Source organism: Lycium barbarum, chromosome 12 (genome assembly GCF_019175385.1).
Source record: "Lycium barbarum isolate Lr01 chromosome 12, ASM1917538v2, whole genome shotgun sequence".
NCBI lineage: Eukaryota > Viridiplantae > Streptophyta > Magnoliopsida > Solanales > Solanaceae > Lycium > Lycium barbarum.
In genome coordinates, this window is record NC_083348.1 from 69,162,106 (window position 1) to 69,187,218 (window position 25,113).

At 40.2% G+C, this 25,113-nt stretch overlaps 1 protein-coding gene across 1 annotated transcript; it reads right to left on the reverse strand.

The window, feature by feature from the left end:
• Positions 1-20,136: 20,136 nt before the first annotated feature.
• Positions 20,137-23,737, reverse strand: LOC132622456 (premnaspirodiene oxygenase-like). The gene is made up of 3 exons (XM_060337063.1): positions 23,008-23,737; positions 22,251-22,528; positions 20,137-20,436 (listed from the first exon to the last, which is right to left on the reverse strand). The coding sequence occupies exons 1-3, from the start codon at positions 23,702-23,704 to the stop codon at positions 20,293-20,295; spliced, it is 1,119 nt and encodes a 372-aa protein (XP_060193046.1). The 5' UTR covers positions 23,705-23,737; the 3' UTR covers positions 20,137-20,292.
• Between the last annotated feature and the right edge of the window lie 1,376 nt (positions 23,738-25,113).

Here is a 25,113-nt window from a genome sequence, read left to right on the forward strand (position 1 = left end):
AACAGCCCAACCCAAAATTCATATGTAGAAATTAAAATATTAAAAAAACAGAACCAATCCTTCCACAAATGAAGGATCCTTCTCTCCAGGAGCTCTTAAGCAAAAAATGCGTGGAAATAAAATGTTCATTCTAGGATTAATCTTTTTCATTTTGATAATTTTCCTTTTCTTGTAATAATTTTAATTAAATTCAAAATGTTTTCCTGATTCATTTTCATGAGCGAAAATAAAATGTTGTGGCTTGTGATGCTAACTGTTGAATGATGGAAATCTCATGATTGTGGTACGCAAACAAAAGTATTAGAGGAGGAAATACCCATGGATAAGCTTGTCCTTGATTATTTAATTATATGCTTAACGACTAAATTTTGAGGAGAATTGTTCTTGAAAAACATTTAATTACCTTTGTAAATATTATATTGGTTGATATAAATATAGATAAATATTTACCAACTTTTTTTCAATCTTAGGGCATATTGGCCATTTTTTCCAATATATATTGAAAGTTACATTATGTTGGATAGCAGGAAATCAAATTTTATGGAGTAATAGAATTATTATTATTTGCATGTGAAGTAATAATTTTTTTCAAATTTATTTTAGAATTTTAATATCCACGTATAAGTTTTAGATGGGTCGTTTCTTTTTAATTGAGTTTGTATCTATTAGATTAAAAATAAAAAAGAATAAAACAATATTACCCATCGGCAGTTGAATTTTTTAGTAGGTGTGATTTTTGTGTTAGTAAGCTCGTTTTGTGACTTTTGTGTTAGAAAACATAATTAAGTAACTTTGGTGAAAACAAATTTATGTGACTTTTGTGTTAGAAAATATAGTTAAACGACTTTGGTGAAAAAAATGATAGTTATATGATCATTTGTGAAATTTACCCACCAATTTACATTTACCATACTTACCAATCCCCCAGCGGAAAAAAGATCTGTCACCAATTTTTGGTCTTGACTCAAAACACAAAGTATAAAGGTAAGCTTTTCAACAAATCTGTCACCATCTATAAAATTACAGGAAGAACATATATGCCATAGCCTATCAAGAAGATTAAGTTTAAAAAATTGATGTAAATATCCTTCAAACATAAAAGATATGATATTTAATTCAAGTCAATTCCCTTTAATAATCCTTAGTGAAGCCTGGCCAAGTAAATGCCAAGCAACAAATACTTCTTCTGTCGTTAATTAGTTTTTTTTCCCGTCTCGCATGTTTAGTTGTTTAAAATTCAGTGGCTTAGGTCAGTAAGAGAGAAATTGCTGGAAAATTAGGTATCTTCTTTTCTAAACGTACATAAAAAAAATAGTACTCCTTCCGTCTCAAATTATTTGTTGCTTTATTTTGTTTACTCGCCCATTAAGAAAAATTAATTAGGAGGGGTATTTGACTTACTTTACCCTTATTTATATCCAAATTATATTATAATCTCTCTCCATTAAATATTTACTCTATTTATATGTCATTTTCATTAATGATAAAATTCTACCAAAGATAAAATGAAAAAAAGTAATTAATTATATTTTGAACTTCTAATACGTCAAATAATTTAAGATAACTATTTTTAATAATCACGATAAATATTTTGAAATGGGGGAAGTATCATATAAAGGTAAAAGAGGAAATATATATGACATAAGTTCTAGAATTCCTCAGAAGCTCGTACAGAAACACATTTAGTACCTCGATTTCATTTGCCCAACAAAGAATGAAACTTAACTAAGAAGGCCAAGGACAATGGGATGGATCCCCTCCAGTAACTAATGGTCCAGTAATATTCAATAGTACTCTAGATTGAAGCCACGTGTCTCATAAATTTTTAAATACCCAGATTACATCTCTTCTTTTCTACCATAACTCCCTTTCTCTCACCTTAAAAATATTTACGGAGGCCACAACGTTGTATCCTGCTCTTGCATTTAATCTAGCTTGCAATGTCAACTTGCCTTTTCCTTTGTTTCCAGAGAGCAATTGAATTATACACACTACACTAATTGTGTTCCTCTCCTTGTATCTAATTTCACTATAGCACAGAGATTGCCAATGCATGAAGTAACCCAAGTCAGAGTAGAACACAAGATCTGTTTCGACTACATTGCCATAATAAAAGAATGTCTGCTTTACATAAAACTGACTGTGCTTTACATAAAACTGTGTTAATACGCTTGAAAACTGAGAGGTCACACGCAGCATGCGAATTAGAGAAAAAGCTATGAGCCCGTTTGGATTAGCTTATAAGCTCGTCAAAACAGCTTATAAGTCATTTTTAACTTTTTTTGCGTGTTTGACAAAATAGAAAAGTGCTTAAAATAAGTTTAAAATACTTAAAATAAGCCAAAAATAAGAAGTTAGGAACCCCAACTTTTTTCTTTTTGCTTAAAAGTCATTTTGATTTGATTAACGATTTTACTATTCTATTCCTTATATTTTCTTTTAATTCCAATGTTACCTTCACTGTCAAAAAAAGTGCTTAACAATACTTGTGTATCAAACACACCAACAACTTTTTTTCAGCTTTATCACTTTTATCCAAACACATAACTACTTATTTATAAAATAACTTTTAGTACTTCAAAAATACTTTAAGCACTTATACTTGAAAGTCACTTTTTTGCCGCTAATTCAAACGGCCTCATAGCTTGTGAATTGGTCATTTTCAATAAATTTAAATTTCGAATTTGTAGAAAGAAAATTTCTATTGGATGAGCTTTTCGTTACTTGGTTGGAGTTCCCTATTTGCTCTTTCATTTGGGAGAAATGAATCTGGGCCTTTGAAAATTTATGGGACGCGTGGCTCCAATCTAGAGTACTATTGAACATTACTGGACCATTAGTTACTGGAGGGGATCCCATCCCGAGGAAAATAATAGGGCTAACGAAATCCAATATAGGCAAGTAGGTAACAGTAATAAAACAGGGAAGACTCTCTGCCTGATCACTCTATTACTTCCTTCCATGTTATTGCAACGACTTAATTCCACTAATTACAAGATTAAAACCTCCAAACAAACAAATCAACCAACTGTAGGCGAATTTAAAATTTCAATCTTATAGGTTTTGAATTTTCGAACAACTTTAAGTGTTAATAATTAAGTTCTAAATTTAGCATGTGTATACATTTAATGAACTTTTCAATACAAATACACTGTTGGAACAAAAACTATTGGTTTGGCCAATTGGTATCTGTTTAGCTTATGATAAGTACTCCCTGTGTCTTTTCCCACCAACTACTGATCATATTTCTATTAACATCACATTTCTATGCTAATATCACCGACGACTTTATTGAAAATAAATTGAGCTAGTATTTCATTTACTTGTGCGACTATGTACATTATCAGTTGGCGAGGATCATGTGTACATTGATTGGAATTCTTTAGAGGCAAATAAAAAAGCGAAACATCAAACAAAATATTTTCACTTTCAGCTTTACAAAAAAGTCCAAATTTTAAAAACGTCACGTCTTATCAGACTACTTGTCAAGAAAGACTATATAAAAGGGAAAATTAATCCTAAAAACTGTTTCCAGATTGGCATAAATATTTTGCTGAAAGTTAGATAGCCAAATTATATGTAAGACTTAGATATTGATCGTTACGTATCAAAAAGTCTCATTTAAATAGGGGTGAAAGATGAGAAGGGTTGAAATATTTTCTTGAAGGAGTCGTAAATGGTTCTATAATAACTTGTTGACAGCCATGAAAGGGCCACCAGATTTAAAAAAAATCATGAAGAAAGTGGCCTTTTACACTATTTTTAGTGGTCCATCATCGTGTTCTAATCAAACACTGTTGGTGATTAATTAGACATAATGTTTGGTTGATAAATACAAGTTTAATTTAGCTCACCTTATTATCTCAGTTCTCAATTTGCCAGTTAATGCCTATTCTTATATATCCCCTTATTTTGGGTGATCTACATAAATAGAATTATTTTGCGACATTATTCGATATTTTCCCCTTAAGAAAGTTGTGCAAAACTAATTAATATTCGTGCCAAAAATTGGAGTTCAATTCCTGGCTAATCACCATAAGACTTCCTAACCACAAATCATGACAGATAACGGAAATTTAGTACAAAAAGTCTTGGCGGATCATCAGAAATTCTAATTGATGGGCTTACCGCAAGTCCCGTCAAATTATCAGAATTTTAGTAAAAATATTGTGTCATAACTTTGGAGAAATTGTTCATAAATTCAAGGGTCACTAGGAGTTTTTTAATGGATTAACTTGACACAAGTCCACAATTTTAGTAGGGATCTAGTAGCTTAGTTGCTTAACTACCTGAACTCTTACCTTGTTGGTGCATGTTCGAATTTCCACGTTGTAATTCCCTTTCCCATTTTCCTACCCCCTATGTAATAATAACAATTTTTTTAAAAAAAAGTCTACAATTTTAGGACAATTTATGTCATAATTTTGAAATAAATTGTCCACATATTGACGGATCACCAAAAGTTTTTAAGAAATTTCATCAATACAGTTCCAAATTGATCCAGATCAACTACAAATGACTCCAAATCTGATATCCTCCATTGTAATATCAATCCTAAAAATTCTTAATGGTTACATCAACTGATATCTTCAAAAATCAATAGACCTACTTTGTCTTCTTTAACAATAAAGCCAAAAAAGCCTCAGAGAAGGGGTAAAAAAAATGATGGAAGATGAGCAGAAATTCAGACGGATATATATTTGCACGAATTTTCTTTAACATAAAATTAAGCATCAGTCATTAAGGAGGACACTAGTGAAATTTCTTATTTCCTAAACTGTTAAGTGTACCCATTGGTTGACTGAATGAACTCTCATTATCTCCTTATATGATCTTGATAATTTTTATCTCATGTTTTGATTTTGAGTTAGACCCGAGATTGACACATTGCTATACCAATTATTCTCTATAAGAACATTTATTTTAAAGGCCAAGTGAATTTTTGAATTGATTTCTCATATTATGTTATATTATATGCTCTCTATAATGACATTTCACTAAAGCAAGCTAGCAGCAAAAAAATATCATAACAACGCTGCCATAAAGAGGTCTGATTATATCATATTGTTACGAAAGATACTACTAATTATTCGATCAGATATTAGAATTAACTAGAAGAATTTAAAATTGTGGAAAAGGAAAAGATAATAAAGCATTAATTACTGATATCTCATTATACCTGAAGTCTACATTTCTTCCATCTTCTTATTCATCTGCTTTATTAATTCTAGCAATCAAATACCAGTATTACAAGTAGCAATTACACACAAATTATCTTTTCTTCTGCAGCTAGAACCAGGAGTTTCAGTCACATCAACATCCTTAGGCTTCATCCCATTAGGCAGCTTCCAATTGAAATTGTAAATTAGTTGTGCTAAAGGAAGCTCAATATTTGCTAAACCAAATAAAATTCCAGGACACATTCTTCTTCCTCCACCAAATGGCAAATATTCAAAATTTTGTCCAATAAATTCCACATTACTAGCATTAATAAACCTCTCTGGTAAAAAACACTCAGCATCCTCCCAAAATTCAGTATCTCTATTAATTGCCCATGCATTCACTATTACTTTTGTTTTTATTGGAATGTCATATCCATTAATTACACATTGGTCCCTGCATTCTCTTGGAAGTAATAGAGGAAGTGGTGGATGTTGTGTACGGTAAAAACCGGATATGGGTCAAACCGGTGGAACGAGAAACCGAAGGAAGGAGGGAGCAAGAACATACATGAAGACTTTCACTCTGAACCGGAGGAACGCCTGTCCGGAACCGATCGGGATGACCATTTGGTCCGGTTCCTTCATCACCGAGTTGCTCGAGGCCGTTACCCCGAGTATCCGTGCCATTTGGTCCGGTTCCTTCATCACCGAGTTGCTCGAGGCCGTTACCTCGAGTATCCGTGCCATTGGTCCGGTACAGCCGTTGCACACAGGCCACACGTTAGTAGCGTCCTGCCATGGTCAACCACCAACCATGCGTGTGTTAGACCATACGGTCAACCTAATCCCACCAAATCCGTTCAGAGTTGTCCTTATTATTATTATTTTAACAATTTGTATGGTATGAGACCCATGGAGGCAACACTATAAATAGGACTCATCCCCCTCCTTTGAAGGGGTTGGCTTATTCATTTTCAATAACACTTGTAACATCAAAACATATATACAAACTCTCTCTCTCTCTCTATGATCTGATTCGGTCCATAGTAACCATTTGCATCTTTATTGTATTTCCTCAAACAAATATTGCATGTCATTCAACAAGCATTAATATCCTTCATCAATTGCGTTCCTACATAATTTCCATATACTCTATCCCCTACGGTATTTGTTGAGATTCAAACACATATCCTATACCTACTTATAAATTCAATTAGTTTCCCGAATCCGGGGTAAACAGTTTGGCGCCCACCGTGGGGCTAGGATAATAGTGGTCTTTGGTCTTGATTTCTATCATATTCATCAAAATCAAAAACATCTCCTACCGGTCTCTACAAAAACGGACTAAATGGCCAACATCGAACAATCCGTCCATGTCAACAACACCGAGATTGTGGCGGAAAATGAAGGCAGCGGACTACGGGGATTGCCAAATCCCGCTGACTCGAACCTCGTCGATTCGAGGGAGGGGCTCAACCGGCAAAATTCCGTGGACCAGGAGAATGCCGCCTTACCGGCCACTGATCCTCTAAATACTCACAATTCCGTTACGTTGTCCCGGACCCAGGGCCGGAGAGAACCGGACGCACCAAACGACGGTGTTAACTTACGTTTAATTTTTGAAATGTTGCAGGAACAAAGAGCAGCAATCGCCGAGCAAGGAATCGCAATTGCCCGGTTGCAGAATAGAAAAGGTGAAGCAGAGCCGGAAAAGGCAAAGGGTACCGCCGAAACCGGAAGAAACGAGGCATGAATTGTTGAGAGCGACGGCTCCGGAGCCGGTTCTTCTACCGAGGTTCTAAAGATGCTCGAAACTTTGGCAAAGCGGGTATACTCAACCAAAAAAAGGGTCGAGACATACAATTCTCGGGTGGACCAGATCCCGGGGGCTACGCCTTTACTGAAGGGGCCGAATTCAAAAAGGTACATCCAAAGGCCTTTTCCTCCGAGCGCACCCCGAAACTGATCCCAAAGAGGTTCAAAATGCCCGATATACAGAAATATGATGGCACGACGGACCCACACGAGCATGTGACCTCATACACCTGTGCCATAAAAGCCAATGATATGGAGGAAGATGAGATTGAGTCAGTGCTGTTGAAAAAATTTGGGGAGACTCTATCAAATAGAGTGTTGACGTGGTATGACCACATACCCCAGCATTCGATCACTTCTTTCGAAATGCTCGCTGATGCCTTCGTAAAGGCTCATGCCGGTGCCAAAAAGGTGCAGGCCCGCAAGGCCGATATCTTCCGAATAACCCAGAGGGACGATGAGTTACTGCGTGAGTTCGTCAACCGGTTCCAGAGGGAACGGATGGAACTCCCCCGGTTCTAGAAGAATAGGTCGCGCAAGGTTTCACAAAGGGGCTCAACGTGTTAAGTTCAAATGCTTCGTTCAAATTAAAAGAAAATTTTCTGTAATACGAGGCTGTGACATGGGCCGATGTCCATAATCGGTATGAATCGAAGATTCGGGTGGAGGATGATCAGTTCGAGCTCCCCCCGATCCCGGTAAGAGCGGATAGAAGTTTTGAAAAGCCGAGGAAGGGTTATGAAGCAAAGGCCGAATCATCGAGGGAAAGGTTTCGGCCATACTCCCATTCGGAGAGACAAAATTTTAGGTCGGAAAAGTCAAGGGAGAGCCCGAGCCGTTTCTCAGGCCGGGGTAGCAAGCGGGTCGAACGCCCATCAAGCAGCCGGGGGCTCTCGTTCAGGAGCGATGCCGGAAGTTCTGCCGGTAATAAGGGTCCACCAAATATTTCGGAGTACAACTTCAACGTTAATACTTCGGGCCTCGTCTCGGCCATCGGCCGCGTCCCGGATGTAAGATGGCCGAAACCGCTAAGGTCAGATCCAGGCCAACGGGATCCGAACATGGTGTGTGAATATCACGGAACCCATGGCCATAGAACCAAGGATTGTCGCAAGTTGAGAGAAGAGGTAGCCCCGTTATTGAAAAACGATCATCTCCGAGATCTGCTGAGCGAGCGAGCCAAAAATCATTACAAGGAAAAAGAAGCTCATCGAAGGGCCGAGCCGGTCGAACCCCAACATACAATCAACATGATAGTTGGGGGTTTTGACGCCCCTCGGGGGCCAGTAATGAAACGGACAAAGGTTTCTATCGTTCGTGAAAAGCGCATCCGAGATCACTCAACCGGGGGCTCTATTTTCTTCAATGACGAAGACGCAAAGGGCATCATTCAACCGCACAATGATGCATTGGTAATTTCTGTACTTATCTTTAAAACTAAGGTTAAACGTATTTTGGTTGACCTAGGTAGCTCGGCCAACATCATCCGATGGAGAGTGGTCGAACAACTAGGACTGCTCGACCAGATCGTACCGGTGGCCCGGGTACTCAGCGGGTTCAATATGGCGAGCGAAACCACGAAGGGGGAGATCTCATTGCCCGTGAACGTGGATGGCACCATTCAACAAATGGTGTTCTATGTGATCGAAGGGGACATGAAATATAATGCGCTATTGGGCAGAGCCTGGATACATAGCATGAGGGCGGTACCCTCAACACTGCATCAGTTGCTGAAATTCCCCACCCCGGAGGGAGTGAAAACCATCCGAGGTGAGCAGCCCGCAGCAAGGGAAATGTTCGCAGTAGAGGAAGCGGGGCCTCGGCCCAAGGAGCCGGCTCAGGAAGAAAAAGATGTAACCGGAGAGGAGGTCCCCCAATAGCAATCAAAGTATGCCGGGTCGGATCCAGTGCATGAAGAGGATGATTTCGAGGTACCCAGATCATTTGTCATGCCAGATGGCTCGGATGCAACCAAGTCAACCGTAGAGGAGCTGGAGCGGATCATCCTGTTCGAATACTTACCGGACAGAAAGGTATACCTGGGCACGGGGCTTACCCCGGAGCTCAGGCGCAAATTAATTGAGTTTCTTCGAGCTAACGCCGATTGCTTTGCATGGTCGCATATAGATATGATAGGTATATCATCGGAAATAGCAACTCACTAGCTCAGCTTGGACGGGAAGTTTCCCCCGGTGAAGCAAAAAAAAAAGGCCCATGGAGGAGCCAAAACACGCCTTCGTGAAAGACGAGGTAACAAAGCTTTTAAAAATAGGTTCCATCCGGGAGGTGAAATACCCGGATTGGCTTGCTAACGTGGTGGTAGTGCCCAAAAAAGGTAATAAATTTTGAATGTGTGTCGATTATAAGGATTTAAACAAGGCATGCCCGAAGGACTCATTTCCATTGCCTCATATCGATAGAATGATCGATGCGACGACCGGACATGAGATGTTAAGTTTTCTCGATGCTTACTCCGGGTATAACCAAATTCGGATGCACCCGGGGGATCAAGAGAAAATATCCTTCGTCACCCGTTATGGGACCTACTGTTATAACGTCATGCCTTTCAGATTAAAAAATGCCGGTGCAACTTACCAACACCTAGTTAATGGAATGTTCGAAGAACAAATAGGGAAAACAATGGAAGTTTATGTTGACAATATGGTTGTTAAGTCCCTGGAAACAGAGGACCATTTAAAGCATTTGCAGGAAACCTTTGATGTGCTCCGCAAATACAACATGAAGCTCAACCCAGAAAAATGTGCCTTCGGAGTAAGGTCCGGCAAGTTTCTGGGTTTCATGGTGTCCAACCGGGGAATTGAAATCAATCCGGACAAGATCAAGGCCATCGAGGACATCGAGGTTGTGAACAACATAAAAGGGGTACAGAGGCTCACCGGAAGAATAGCGGCGCTGAGTTGTTTCATCTCGAGGTCCTCGGACAAGAGTCACCGTTTCTTCTCTTTGCTTAGGAAGAAAAACCATTTCGTTTGGACACCGGAGTGCCAAGAAGCTCTACGAGAATTGAATAAGTACTTGTCTAGCCCCCGAAGGCGGACGAGCCGCTTTTCCTCTACCTAGCTGTTTCCAAAGTGGCGGTAAGCGGCGTTTTGGTCCGAGAAGAATCAGGTACGCAATTCCCCATCTATTACGTAAGTAGAACTTTGGGGGATGCGGAGACCCGTTACCCCCATTTGGAAAAATTGGCATTAGCACTGGTAAGCGCTTCCAGAAAGCTCAAACCTTATTTTCAATGCCACCCCATATGTGTAGTAACTACTTACCCTCTGAAAAACGTCATGCATAAACCCGAATTGTCAGGTAGATTTACAAAATGGGCTGTAGAAATTAGCGGTTACGTTATCGAGTATAGACCTCGAACGACCATCAAATCTCAAATCTTGGCCGATTTTGTGGCAGACTGTCACACCCCAAATCCTGGTAGGGCATGATGGGCACCCGACCCTTACTTAGAGTCGAGCGAACCCACTGCTTCTCGTTATACTTATAAATCTCACAAGACTCTTTAAGTCATGAAATGAAATGCACAATGGGAGCTTTTCGAAAACATTCTTTTCATCTTTCTCGAATCAAATAAAATTTGTAATCATGTGAATCTGTAAAGTAATGCATAATGATACATCGGCTTAAATAGCCTCTTACAAGACTAGCATACTGTATACATGACTCTGTCTGCAAAGTCTCTAACATAAATCAATATACCATAACACACATACTCTGACTCGGCAACACTCCGGAAAGAAATGGAGCTCGCCAATCCCGCTGGAACATCTGCTAGCAATATCCTCTACTCATCTGTATACACCTGCGTGGCATGAAACACAGCGCCCACAAGAAGGGGCGTCAGTACGAATAATGTACTGAGTATGTAAGGCATGAGTAACAACATAACATAGATATGAAAAGTAACAAGGAATAAGAGAGATAACATGTACATCTGAATGCCTCGTAGGGCGGATGTCATGCATGCTTAGCCTTTTAAAAAAAACATTTTTATACATATACATAGTACCATGCCCGGCCATTAAGGATCGGTGTCATATATATAGTATCATGCCCGACCATTAAGGCTCGGTGTTATCATCATTAGCCTGCGTCCAGGCCTCCCGCGTCCGGGGCGATATCATAACATGTCCACTGCAGTGGTGTGCACATCTACGTGCCTGCCCGACCAACTATAGCGCGTCGCGGTGTGAGAAAATACATACATATATATATAGCGCATGCATGAGAGCCCAATCAAAAGTCACAACTATATCGGAGTGACGTAAGGTCGGTAGCCTCCGATTATATTATGGATCAATCATCGTCGTTTATCCCACCTCGAAGGAACAATTATTATACGGTGAGATTACCAACAATGAAGGAAAATTAAGAAATTGCAAAATTAAGCTCCATCACCTCATAATAACATAAAGCTCATGTACATGGAAATCTCTATGAATGAAAATCATCTCATAAAAACATTGATCTCATAACTTGAGACTTTTAACCATAAAATCATCATCATCATAATCATCATAGAAAATATCCTCATCTTTGACATCATCATTATCATCGTAAAAACATGCTCATCGTTGTTATCATAAGAGCTCACAGAATCATAAATCTCTGGTTTGGAAAAATACAGCATTTTGGGAAAACAGTTATGAATTATTAGGAAAGGAATTATGCCTTGGAGTCGCAAACATTTAACTTTTGAAAACGAGGAAGATATGGAAACATTTATGAAGCCATAGCATCGGAATCATGCCTTTAGAAGCTCAATACTAGTATAAGGATCACGAAATTCGTGGACTTCTATCATTTGCGGAATCAATGATATTATGAGTACGACACAAAGGTTCATATCGAAAGGATCATGCCTTTAGAAAGAAGGGGACTAGCCTTAACATACCTGGAAGGTAATTTCTCGACTTCCAATTTACTTCCAGTTTTGCAATTCACTTAAGATCATTGATAGCCTCGTAATCTACATATAGAACCATTCATAATATTATTAGAATCATCATCATACGCTCGTCTCGAAACTTTAATTAAAATCCTTTTAGATTCTGTCGTAATTCGGGCAGCATCTCCCCTGTTTATATGCCCAGCCCGAATTCTCAATTCAACAACCAATACAACAATAACAATACCAACATCAATACAATCATTTCCATACCAATATACTTCCTAAAACATCCCACACGATGTTTCCTAAATTTCTCAACTAACCCACTTGTGATACGACTATTTAATAATCTTTATTTCCGTAAAGAAGCCGAAATTAATACTAACAACATCAATAACAACATCCTCACCATCCTACATGATAAATATATGTATTTTCATCCAAATTTCTCTTCAAACCCAATCCATAAATCAACAACATCAACACAACAAAATATAACCTTTATTCTTGCAATTACTCCTTAATCCATATTGATAAAGAAAGAAATTCAATGATTCATACCTTGTATTTACCAAAGTAACAAGATCTTCAATTTTTACTTGTTCCCAAGCTCCTCCAACACCAAAATGAAATCTTAATCGCGTCTACACGTTGCCCGGACTTCGATTAGTATTCCGTAGCTTGAAATTTTGCTCAAAATCTTCACTTTTATGTGAGATTAAAAGCCCTTTTTGTGGCTGAAATTTCTGGAACATTGGAGCATATGTTTGATGAAGAAAAATGGGTTTTATCCCCTTTTATATTAAATTGGGTCGGCATCACTGTAGTTACAGTACTGTAGCAATACTATAGCTACAGTATTGTAGCAGTTCTGTTTCGGCTTTGTCAACTCAGTTTGTAACGTCTATAATTCTCTACTCCGATGTCCTATCGATGAGCGGTTTGTTGCATTATAAACTAGACTTGACGAACTACATTTTAGGCTTTTGTTTCACATTAAAACTCCTAATATACATGGATATATACCCCTCCAAAGTCGACTAAAAATCTGTCCAACATTTCTCAAATTTGCGTCGAACTTATTTTCTTCAATTTGCTTGACCTCTAACCCTTCCAAAACTCTTCATACATGATATTTATCATTTATTATACATGATAATGGCCATATTCTTGTGTTTCAAAATAGTCTTTCCCGATTACGGCTTACGAGGTCGTAATTCGTCCTTTTACTTCATTGTTACATACTTCCCATGGCTTGTACCTTCCAAAGCATCATGGGACGTCTTCGATATTCCATTACTACGGTGATGTACGTGTCATGCTCATGCTCTGCAAGTGCGGGGTGTAACACATACTTTACCCTGGCTATGGTCCCTGAGGTCGAAAGAGAACTTCTGCTGACCTCGAGAAAGGCCACGGGCATTTGGTCTCTATACACGGATGGGGCCTCGAACCTCAAAGGTTCCGGGCTAGGGATTGTCCTTAGGACCCCGGCCGGGGATGTCATTCGACAATCCGTTAGAATTGCTAAATTGACTAACAATGAAGCTGAGTATGAGGCTATGATTGCAGGTTTGGAATTGGCTCGAAGTATGGAAGCCGAAATAATCGAGGCAAAGTGCGACTCGCTTTTGGTCGCAAACCAGGTGAACGGCGTATTCGAAGTCAAGGACGTACAGATGTAGAGGTACCTCGAAAAAACCCAAGTGGTGCTTCATCAATTTAAAGAATGGACCATGCAGCACATACCGAGGGAGCAGAACAGCGAAGCCGTTGCATTAGCAAATTTGGGATCCTCGGTCGAGGGGGAGGAAATCAACCCCGGGACAACGGTGCACTTATCAAACACGACCATAGAAAGTGGACACGCCGAAATATACACAATGGGCTTAACTTGGGATTGGCGCAACAAGTACATTGACTACTTGCGTGATGGTAAGCTCCCAAATGACCCGAAGGAATCACGGTCACTACGGACCAAGGCTGCCCGTTTTTGCTTGGTGGACGACCAATTGTATCGACGCTCTTTCCTCGGTCCCCTAGCTAAGTATTTGGGCCCCGGTGAAATGAAATACGTGATGAGAGAGGTACACGAAGGAACCTGTGGCAACCACTCCGGTGCAGAAGCTCTGGTTCGAAATATTATCAGGGCCGGTTATTACTGGAACCGGATGGACGAAGACTCGAAAAGTTTTATTCGAAAATCTGATGGGTGTCAGAAGCATGCTCCGATGATTCACCAGCCCGGGGAGTTGCTGCATTCGGTGGTCTCACCTTGGCCTTTCATGAAGTGGGGAATGGACATTGTGGGTCCGTTACCTTGGGCACCAGGTAAGGCCCGTTTCATTTTGTTTATGACTGACCATTTTTCTAAATAGGTTGAAGTGCAGGCCTTTGAAAAAATTAGAGAGAAGGGAGTCATCGACTTCACATGGGATCACATCGTCTGCCGTTTCGGCATCCCCGCCGAGATAACTTGTGATAATGGTCCTCAGTTCGTGAGTGGCAAGGTCAACAATTTTCTCGAGGGATTGAAGATCAAGAAAATCGTGTCAACCCCGTATCACCTATGTCCAAACGGACAGGCAGAATCCACGAACAAAACGATAATCTAAAATCTGAGGAAAAGACTTGAAGCATCAAAGCATCATTGGAGAGAAATATTGTCGGAGGTGCTGTGGGCTTACAGAACCACATCCAAATCGAGCACGGGGGAAACCTCATTCTCATTGGTTTACGGGGCCGAAGCCCTTATCCCCGTGGAGGTTGGCGAACCGACCCTCCGGTTCAGGTATACCACTGAGGAATCAAACGAGGAGGCCATGGCCGTAAGGCTCGACCTCACAGATGAACTAGCGAAAACGCATTGGTCCGCATAGCGGCCCAAAAACAGAGAATGGAAAGATACTACAATCGAAGAGCCAACTTTCGACATTTCCAAGCCGGGGACTTGGTGCTTCGAAAAGTTACCTTGCACACCAAGAATCCCAACGAGGGAAAGTTGGGTCCAAACTGGGAAGGCCCGTATAAAGTAACCGGTATAACGTGCAAAGGATCGTACCAGTTGGAGTCCATGGACGGGCAACGTCTGCGTAATAACTGGAATGTGGCTCATCTGAAAAGATACTACTGCTAAGGTATGACCTCCCCGTATTCTCTTATTAACTTTTCTCTTTTGCAGGGAGTCAAGAACGTGATATAATTAGAATTTAGGCCTGAAAACACGTGTTGCACTCTTTTCCTTAGTACGGTTTTGTCCCAAAAATGGGTTTTCCGACAAGGTTTTTAATGAGGCAACAAGTACAACGTGTTACTCGACAAAGATAAAAGACCAGCGACCGGAAATCCGAGGTCACATCCTCTGATTGGGGACTTAATAGCACTCACCCGACCTTGCAGCTCGGATAAGTGCTAGGGGAATACTATGCCCGCATCAAAGATGACCCCGGTCAAAGAAGATGGGGAAACTCAACACTTGCTACGGCAAAATTGTCTCGGCCATAGCCTTCGATGTAAGGACCAATCGATCATAATGAATCGTGTCCCATTTAGCATTTGCTACGGCAAAACTAAGGCCCGGCCACCGGCCATAGCCTTCGATGTAAGGACCAAACGATCATAATGAATCGTGTCCCATTGTATATTTGCTACGGCAAAGGTAGAAGGAATTAAAATTCTCATATGTACAAACATTTTGCAAACACAAAGTGATCAAAAGTTTGGATAACCGCCGTATTCCGGCACTGCCTCATTCCCATACTCTAAACCGAGTATTGTGCCCGAAATTCGACAAAGGCAACAAGGTCACAATGATCCGAGCCAAAATTTGATGAACTCCCCCAAACGAGGACTGCTACGTCAAAAAAATTAGCCAAGGCTGAAAAAATACCGACCCTAAAGGAAATGCCTATCGTAATTCGGAGACGTCTGAACTTATGAAGCATCGGATAAGTCCTACGGGCACGGTGAATTAACGACTATGAGTCGACTTGTCCTAAAACGGACCAACGATCATGGCAAAAATAATAGCAAACATTCAAAACGAAGAAACAAGAAAGATGCGTTTTTCATTTGTACAAGTGATATTTTTACATAAAAAACAGAAGTCCTACAAAGGCAAAAAATGAAGAGATAAAAGCCAAATACAGGCCCTAAAACTACCCGGAATGGCTGGAGCTGGAATGCTCGAACACCGTCCGCTCGGAATCATCAGAGTCAGAACCGAGGGCATCCTTAGCCTCTCCCTCGATCTTCTTGGCCTCGGAAATAAGGGTCGGAAGATCAGAAAAGCCATGCTCGGCTTGCTCAAGAGTGATTCTCCGAGATTTCCATTTCTAGTACTGAGCAACAATGATAACTTGAGCCTCGGCGGCCTCCACGCTTCTCTGAGCTTCATCCAATTCGGCCTCGGCCTGGGCTAGCTTTGCCTCGAAAGCATCCCGAGCCTCCCCAAGAACATTCTGCAATTGAATGGACGATTGAAGCTCCGCCTGGAGGGTGTCATTCGCATCGGCCGATTCCTTGAGTTGGTTCTTCAGGTCATCGCACATCCGAGACCTGTCCTCCGCTTTCTCTTCGAACACCCTAGCACGCTCCTGATACCTGGCACTCTCATATTCAAAAAGCCAATTCCTCTCGGCCAAACTAGAAGCATCGGACTTCACCGCATCTAGCTCCTCCCGGAGCTGAGAGAAAGCAGTCTCTAGCTCACCCAGCCTCGAGGAAGTTTGAACATTATCCTGGTTAAGGCTGATCTTCTCAGCTTTGAGGCTCCGATTGTATTCGGTCATAGCGACCAGCTCGCTCCTCAGCCGGCGGTTCTTGGCCTTTGTCTCGTCAAGCTCGGGCTGAAGATGGGAGAGAGCAACTGCTCGACTCAGCTCCACCTCCTTCTCCCGAAGAAGATGCACATACTTCTCCGTTTCTCAGCCCTGGGCATCCAATTGGCCCTTAAGATCGTCCATCTCTTGTTGGGCACGAATGAAGGCTTCGTTGGCAAGCACCACACTCTGCAAAATGAGGTAAGTTCAAAGTTATCGGCAAAAGCGAACGAGGCAAGGTTAAGGTTACCAGCAGAGTTATACAAAGACGACCAAGAATCTTACCCGGTTGGCCGTGTACATACTCTCATTGATAAGGCACTGCCAAGTGACCCCGGTCATCTTCCGCTTATCCGAGTCCGACACAAGAGGCCTCAGGTAGCTGGCCACACCCACCGGACGGGAAAGAAAGCTGCAGTCCTCGGGGACAGTAACCACAGCCGATCTTGTTCTCCTCAGCTCCACGCTTGGGGCCGGAAAGATGCGCACCAAGCCATCCCTGGTCCCAGATTTGGATGTCCGGTTGGCAGACCTCGTGGCCCGAGGGATCGTAAGATGTTCGAATCCTGCGGCTTCGCCGGTAGCGGGAGGAGTCCCCGAGAATATATCCTCAAAATCGTCGGGTCTCGGAGCCGGAGTCGAAGAACTTGGAACGGCACCAGTATCTTCAGCAAAGCTCGAGGGCCCCGTGGTAGCAGCAGACTCGAGCTCGGGAGCCGGATGAATATCAGTAGGAACTTCGACTTCCGGTACCGGCCAAGTCTTTTGACCGACCTCAGCAGCGGCCACCTCCCCGGACCTCCTTGTCCTTTGCAGAGGAGCTTCTTCAGAAGAAGTTTCACCTGAAATGTCGACAAAGTCAATCAACCTTAGAGGAGCCGGGGAAAGAATTTCTTCCACACCTGTTCGTGAAACTGGGACTATAAGCCCCTCAGCAGCAGAAGGAAGGGGTAAAACAGCAGCGGCCTCCTCCGGGATCGGAGCCACGGAAGGTTTGGCACCGACTCTCCGAACTATAATATCGGGCTCTGATTCGTCCCGCAAGGTCCGAGTGACGCTTCTCACCCTTTTCTTCTTCGACTGCTGCCTTTTGTCCGAGGGCCTTTTTTCTTTTAGCAGCAGTAGCGGCAGCAAGGGCACGAGATGCACCCGCTGTATCAAACTCGGACTCCGATGTTGTAGGTTTAGCTGTCGACTCCGATCTGGGGGCTACCGAGCCCTTAGGCAAACTTGAAAAGCAAAGATATTAGCGAAGGTCGAAGGAGGAAAACGAACAGTAAAGGATGCAGTAAACACGAGTAAAAGTAGAGGGCTACCGTGATTCTGGGCAACCCACCGACCACGTGACAGGTAGGCCCAGTTCCAGTTGTCATGAGGACACTGGCGGAGGAGTGTTGTGACCCATTCGCTCAGATTGCGAATGACCGGGGGGACGTAGCCATTGGCTGATAAAAGTAAGGAAGAAACAATGAGAAAGCAAAATCAAAATTTGACAAAGCATGCCAAAGCAATTACACGAGGTTTCGAACTTACGCTTGTTATTCCACTGGAAAGGCATGTAATTGGCTAGAATGATGTCTTCGGTCTTCACCCGGACATATCGCTCCAACCAACCCCGGTCTCTGTCTTCATCCATTTTCGAGAAAAATGGATTCCGGCTGCGCTTGGCAAGTTTTATTTCACCACCCCGGAAAATCCTCGAGGAGTATAGACGTATCAGGTGGGCCAGCGTAAATTCCTTCTCGGCATTGTTGGCCAACTTCCGAAGACATGCTACGACCCTCCAAACGATTGGACCGATCTGTGCTAGGGTCACGTTGTAGGTCCGGCACATGTCCAGGATGACCGGATCAACCGGGGGGTCGAGTTTGAGAGTGAAAGGATAAATGTACACGTACAAAAACCCTTCCCGGTGGTCAGCAACAGATTCATCTGGACCGGGGGCAAAAACCTAACCGGACGGGTGTCCCACCCGCAGTCGACCCGGACTATGTCTAGCCTCTCCTCAGTAATGGATGAGGGGTATCGCCTCACATCAAATCCCCTATCGGATACCAAGGAAGGTTTCTCAACCTCAAGGTCTTTGTTGAAGTTGGTTTTGGCCGGTATAATATCCGAGGCCGTGGGCTCAAAAGTGCTTTTTGTTTTGGCCGGAGATGCAGACTCGGAACCCGGGGACGAAACCGATGGAACATCATGGGAAGTGGTTTCAGACATTTTGAAAGATATGAAAGGGAGAGGGTTCAGAAGAAAGCTCAAAAAGATTGAGGAAACTGGTGATTCGAGAAACGGCAGAATGCAAAGCAACACTCAAACGAGGGCAGTTAGCAGAAATGGTGACAAAGTTGCCCCCTTTTCACATAGTATGTGCAGTAAATCGGCGATAGATTGGCTGTAGAAGACAACTAAATATGGTGAAGATGAGGAAATGCAGTGAAGAGTGGAAAATGAAGAAGGAATGGGTTGTGAAAAGTGTTGGAATGAAGGGGAAAGTGGCCTTATATAGGCATGGAACTGTAACGGTTACGATTCCCCAACCAACCGGGGGATGCCACGTGTCCCCCGTAATTAATGAGAAACGACTCGAAGCGACGTGCGTGCGGCGGTTGTCAGAACCGGTCATTCATGACAAGACACGTGGCCGATAAAAGGGGAACGTGACGCAACCGTTCCCGCCAAAATAAGAAGATAACGACGAGCCAACGGAGTCACCAGTTTCGTGGTTTATCCACTTCCCGTTACTCCGAAAGATTGGTGATACGGGAAGTGTGGGGGCTATCTGTGTATGGTAAAAACCGGATATGGGTCAAACCAGTGGAACGAGAAATCGAAGAAAGGAGGGAGCAAGAACATACATGAAGACTTTCACTCTGAACCGGAGGAATGCCTGTCCGGAACCGATCGGGATGACCATTTGGTCTGGTTCCTTCATCACCGAGTTGCTCGAGGCCGTTACCCCGAGTATCCGTGCCATTTGGTCCGGTTCCTTCATCACCGAGTTGCTCGAGGCCGTTACCCCGAGTATCCGTGCCATTGGTCCGGTACAACCGTTGCACACAGGCCACACGTTAGTAGCGTCCTGCCATGATCAACCACCAACCATGCGTGTGTCAGACCGTACGGCCAACCTAATCCCACCAAATCCGTTCAGAGTTGTCCTTATTATTTTTATTTTAACAATTTGTATGGTATGAGGCCCTTGGAGGCAACACTATAAATAGGACTCATCCCCCTCCTTTGAAAGGGTTGGCTTATTTATTTTCAAGAACACTTGTAACATCAAAGCATATATACAAACTCTCTCTCTCTCTATGATCTGATTCGGTCCATAGTGACCATTTGCATCTTTATTGTATTTCCTCAAACAAATATTGCATGTCATTCAACAAGCATTAATATCCTTCATCAATTGCGTTCCTACATAATTTCCATATACTCTATCCCTTACGGTATTTGTTGAGATTCAAACACATATCCTATACCCACTTATAAATTCAATTAGTTTTCCGAATCCGGTGTAAACAGATGTAACCTCAGAGTTTCTTTAATTATCAATTTTAGGTAGCTAACTTCTTTCAAATCACTCTGATATTGTGTTCTTTCCCTTGAGGATGCTTCTCAGTTCCAATTGTGCATTTTCCATAACTTTGGGGTTTCTCATCATTTCGAACATTGCCCAATCAAGAACAGTTGCTGAAGTTTCAGTCCCTGCTAAAAACATGTCCTGCATATGTGCATTTAAAATTAATTACAACTTGCAACTTTCAAATTATTGGTAAGTCATCATATGGATATATTCTAATTTAGCCGAAATAAATACACCCACTGTTTCAATATATATATATGATTGTGTTTGATTTGACACGCAAAGTTTTTTTTTTTTTTAATTTTAAAAAATACTTTTAGCATTGTAGTCTAAACCTGTCATGACATTTCTATGGCTATAAGAATATGGTATTATAGAAAATTGAAAACCTTAAAATTAAATTATTTTTAAATATAAAAAGGATGTCTTTTTTTTTTTAAACGCGGACTAAGGAGTGACATCTAAAATGTAACAGGAGTATAATAAGATTTATATGTGTCGTGCTTGTAGAACAGAGGACCTTAGTAATGAAGACCGCCGTTTCTTCTAGTAAAAATGTTCTAAAAGAGATTGATAATGTGCTTTTATTAAGTTTTATGCATTAAGGTTAAAAATATTTATATAATCAGGTCACTTGTTAGATAATTATAGGTAAACCACTTATTGATGTAATGTAATAAAAATGATAAAATACTTACTTGCATACAGGGCGGAGCCAGAAAATTTGATAAGGGGGTTCAAGAAAATTAAAAAATAAACAGTAACCTTAAGCGAGCATATCCCATTTCAAATGCCTACAGATGATCCTATTTCATAAAAAACTCTACCAAATATCTCAATAAGCAAGAAAATAACTTAACCACAATCTAGCACACATAAAAGGGAATTGATTACTAAATAAAAATCTACACTTTGATTCTTTTATTAGCTAAAAATAAAGATCTGGAAGACCAATTTTGCAAACAAACAACATTTAAGAATTAAAACAATCAAGGCTTGGGGTTCATGGATGGAAAATGAGTCAGCTACCCATTTCACAAAATGGGTTAATTAACAACTAACAAGAAACAATAATGGGTTTGTTGTGATTTTGAGTATGGTGGAAAAAAAAAAAGAAAAAAAAAAAAGAAGAACCTTGGAATTGGAAGCCATGGGCGAAGGCCCAAGAAGATGACAGAGTAGGCGCAGGGGTGGAGAAGATAAACAGGAGCAGAGGTTTGAATAAAAAGGCAGCCAGCAGCAGCACAATTGAGTTGACAAAGAACAATGTGTTTTGAAATTAGGGATTCTTTTATCCCAAATGGCTCAGGTTTTTCTTTTTTAATAATAATAATAAATAGAGTCCAGTATGACGTCGTTTTTGTTATTTTTTTTTTTAAGGGACTGGATGAAAAAAGTGAAAAAAAGGTGAAATGGCTCAGGTTTTTCTTTTTTAATAATAATAATAAATAGAGTCCAGTACGACGTCGTTTTTGTTATTTTTTTTTTTAAGGGACTGCATGAAAAAAAAAGTTAAAAAAAGGTGAAATGGCTCAGGTTTTTCTTTTTTAATAATAATAATAAATAGAGTCCAGTACGACGTCGTTTTTGTTATTTTTTTTTTTAAGGGACTGCATGAAAAAAGTTAAAAAAGGTGTTGTTGCCGAGAATCGAATCCGTGACCGCGGGCTCAATCATAGGCGCCTCATCCACTGATCCAAAATCCTCATTTGTTAAGGGGATGCAAAACTAATATTTGTACATGAATAAAAAAATTCACCGTATATATATTGCAATTTTCCGACGAAGGGCGTTCGATTGCCACCCCTTGCACCCCTGTAACTCCGCCCCTGCTTGCATAGGTTAAATGATAAAATACTTACTTGCATAGGTTAAAATTCATTAATAACATAAAAGAATATTTACACTTAGTCTATGTAACCAAAAATAACTCCCTACTAAAGAAATCTCACCATTATGACTGCTTTGATATTGTCTGTACTGAAGGGAAATTCAAGAGTGCCACTTTCTTGGAGTCTTAATAGCAAATTCACCAAATCCTCTTTTCTTATTGATTCTTCTTCACCATCCTTTAGTTCCATGTTTACTTGCTGCAGCTTCTCCTTGTGCTCCTCTATTATCATATCAAGCATCTTGTCAAGCTTCTTGTGAAGCTTCACTAATTTTGCGCTTGTCCCAGTAATGGTTTGCAAGAATTTGAGAGAAGGAAACACCTCACTTATGTCCAAAACTGTTAAAAAAAAAAAAAAAAAAGGACCGTGATCTTGGACGCTTATGAAGAACTTTTGATACTATGATTTACTTCCCCGTTTGTTTTAAATGTTTTTGTAAAAGACTTGTAATATATTAATAGCTTTCTACCCGAGCTGCTAGGAAGCTAAAAATGTTTATTTAGTTTTTTTTCTCCAAAAAAAAAATGCTTATTTGGGAGAGCTTAGGTGTTCGGCTAAACCTTTCGGACAAAAATAAGTGCCTTTGAAGAGTAGCAGAAGTTGTTCTTGGCCCCCGGAAGTAATTTTGGACCTTGGTCAAACACAAATTGCTGCTCAATATTGGCAAAAGTACTTTTCAAATTAAATATTTTTTTTTATAAAACATTTCTAACAAAAATCACTTTTCAAAATAAGTAGATTTTGTTGGTCAAGCAGGCGATATTAGTACTGATCATATTATCCTTTAAATAAAAAAACATAACAAAAAAGTCCGAACCTGTTACCATTAAAGAGACTTCCTTTATCAAAGACATGAAATATGCTGATTCTTCTTTTCTCCTCTTCCCAAATGCTGCTCTACAAATTACAGCATTTGCCAAAGCATACATCTTTTCTGTAAGATTAATAATTGATCCAGATTTTGATTTAACATATTCAACAAGATTGTATGCTTCTTCCACCCTAATAGTGGCAAATGATTGCACCTTCTTGGCACTCAATAGTTCCAACGTGCACAACTTACGCATTTGTCTCCAGTAATTGCCATAAGGTGCAAAAGCTATGTTCGAATAGTTGTAACACAAAATCCTGATACTTAAAAGCTCAGGCCGATTTGTGAACGCAAGATCTTGAGTTTTTAATACCTCTTGGGCTACACGAGGACTAGAAATAACAATCGTAGAGATCTCACCGAGCTGTAAGTGCATTAATGGACCGTGCTTTTTGGCTAACTCTCTTAGAGTATGGTGAGGTAATTGGCTTGTAATTAAATGGTGTATGCTTCCTATGAGAGGCAATTTCCATGGACCTGGAGGCAAGTTTAGAATTTGGTTTTTGGCTATTTTCTTAGGTAAGTACCTCACAGTGAGAATGAGAAGCAATAGTGTCAAAAAAGTGGTAAGAGAGAGGAAATAATGTTCTAACTCCATTGTTGAATGAGAAAAAGATTGGGTTGCTAATCCTTTTGCAAGCATATTTTTGTTTATTCTTGGATAATTTATTGAACACACGTTTTCTTCGAAGTTGATTTCGATAACCAAACATCTCATGTAAATCCACACTACTAAAAATAGATGTTTTTTTCACAAATATTTAGTGAAAAATTTGTGCTATAAAACATAATTTTCCCACCTTATTCACACCGAACGAGCTCACCGGAAAAAATGAATGGTGGGAAATAGGTTACTATTGAAGCTTTGGGAAACTCCATAATTTCTCCCTGTGAAAACACTAATATTTACGTTTTTCCTACCGACATTAATTGAAAAATAACCACTGAACATTTTTCAGTTGAAAAATAAAGATATTTTTAGTAGTGCCACGTTATCATGATTGAGCTAAACCTAACTACAATAATTGGCGCATTTTTTTAGTATAGTTGTAGTCCCTAATGAAAAGCATAGGGCTGAAATCGGAAGAGATTCACACAGTGGCGGATCCAGGATTTTAAGCTCGTGGGTGCTCACTTTTTTAATAAATATAAAATTGCTACAAATCACATAGTATAAGTGCACAATTATTTAAATGTAGTAATAATAAACAAGTAATGAGAAAATTACAATTAATAGTATTGATATAGGGAAAAAAAAACTTTTCAACTTAAAAAAAAATGAATTAGCTCGAAGAATTGCTTAGCCAAATCGCCAAGATTTCTGAGGAAAAACAAAAAATGTGCTTGGTAGTTTATTCTTTTTCTCTTTTTGTCACAAAAAAAATTACATAAACGTAAAAGCAAATGAGACATAAAAGTAAACAAAGTAGAAGGAAGACTCTGCAGTCTGTATTGGAAAAAAAGGACTTGTCAACGAAAATAAGTTTTAAAAAAATAAGAATCACTAAGTTGAAACCAAGCAAAAAGAAAAGCCATTAAATAAAATATAAAAATAAGGAAAAAGAATCTGCAATGGAGAAAAAAGAATAAAACAAAAAGAAGAAAACATTTACTACAAGCAGTAAAAGTTAATGAGTTTATTAAAAAGCATTTGCTTACCTTGGGTATCGAACCCCGCACCTGATATATAAAAATCAGGTTTTTAATCTAACCTGCCAACCAAAGCACCCACCAAGCTTTTAGTTCAGTGGGTGCTGCTGATTTAATACAACCATATTTTTCAAAGTTTCTATAGAGATATCAATAATTTACGTCGGGGTTAATGGGTGCTCGAGCACCGATAAATTATATGTGGGTCCGCCCTTCACATGGATGCCATAATAGGACAAAAGAAATTGTGTCTGATTTTCCATTATATCCGACGTAAGTAAGATGCAATTACACGAGTTGAATGATGATAAAGTAAATAGTAGCATATCCAAATGATTGAGTCTCTGGATCTTGCAAATACGAAAAAGTAAAGGTTGTTTGGAAAATATACTGACTATTGAA

Coding starts and splice junctions, on each gene's coding strand:
- LOC132622456 (XM_060337063.1), bottom strand. CDS start 23,704: ATGCTTGCAAAAGGATTAGCAACCCAATCTTTTTCTCATTCAACAATG. Junction 22,529..23,007: donor AGTCTCTTTAATGGTAACAG/GTTCGGACTTTT, acceptor TTTTTTTAACAG/TTTTGGACATAAGTGAGGTG. Junction 20,437..22,250: donor ATATCAAAGCAGTCATAATG/GTGAGATTTCTT, acceptor GCACATATGCAG/GACATGTTTTTAGCAGGGAC.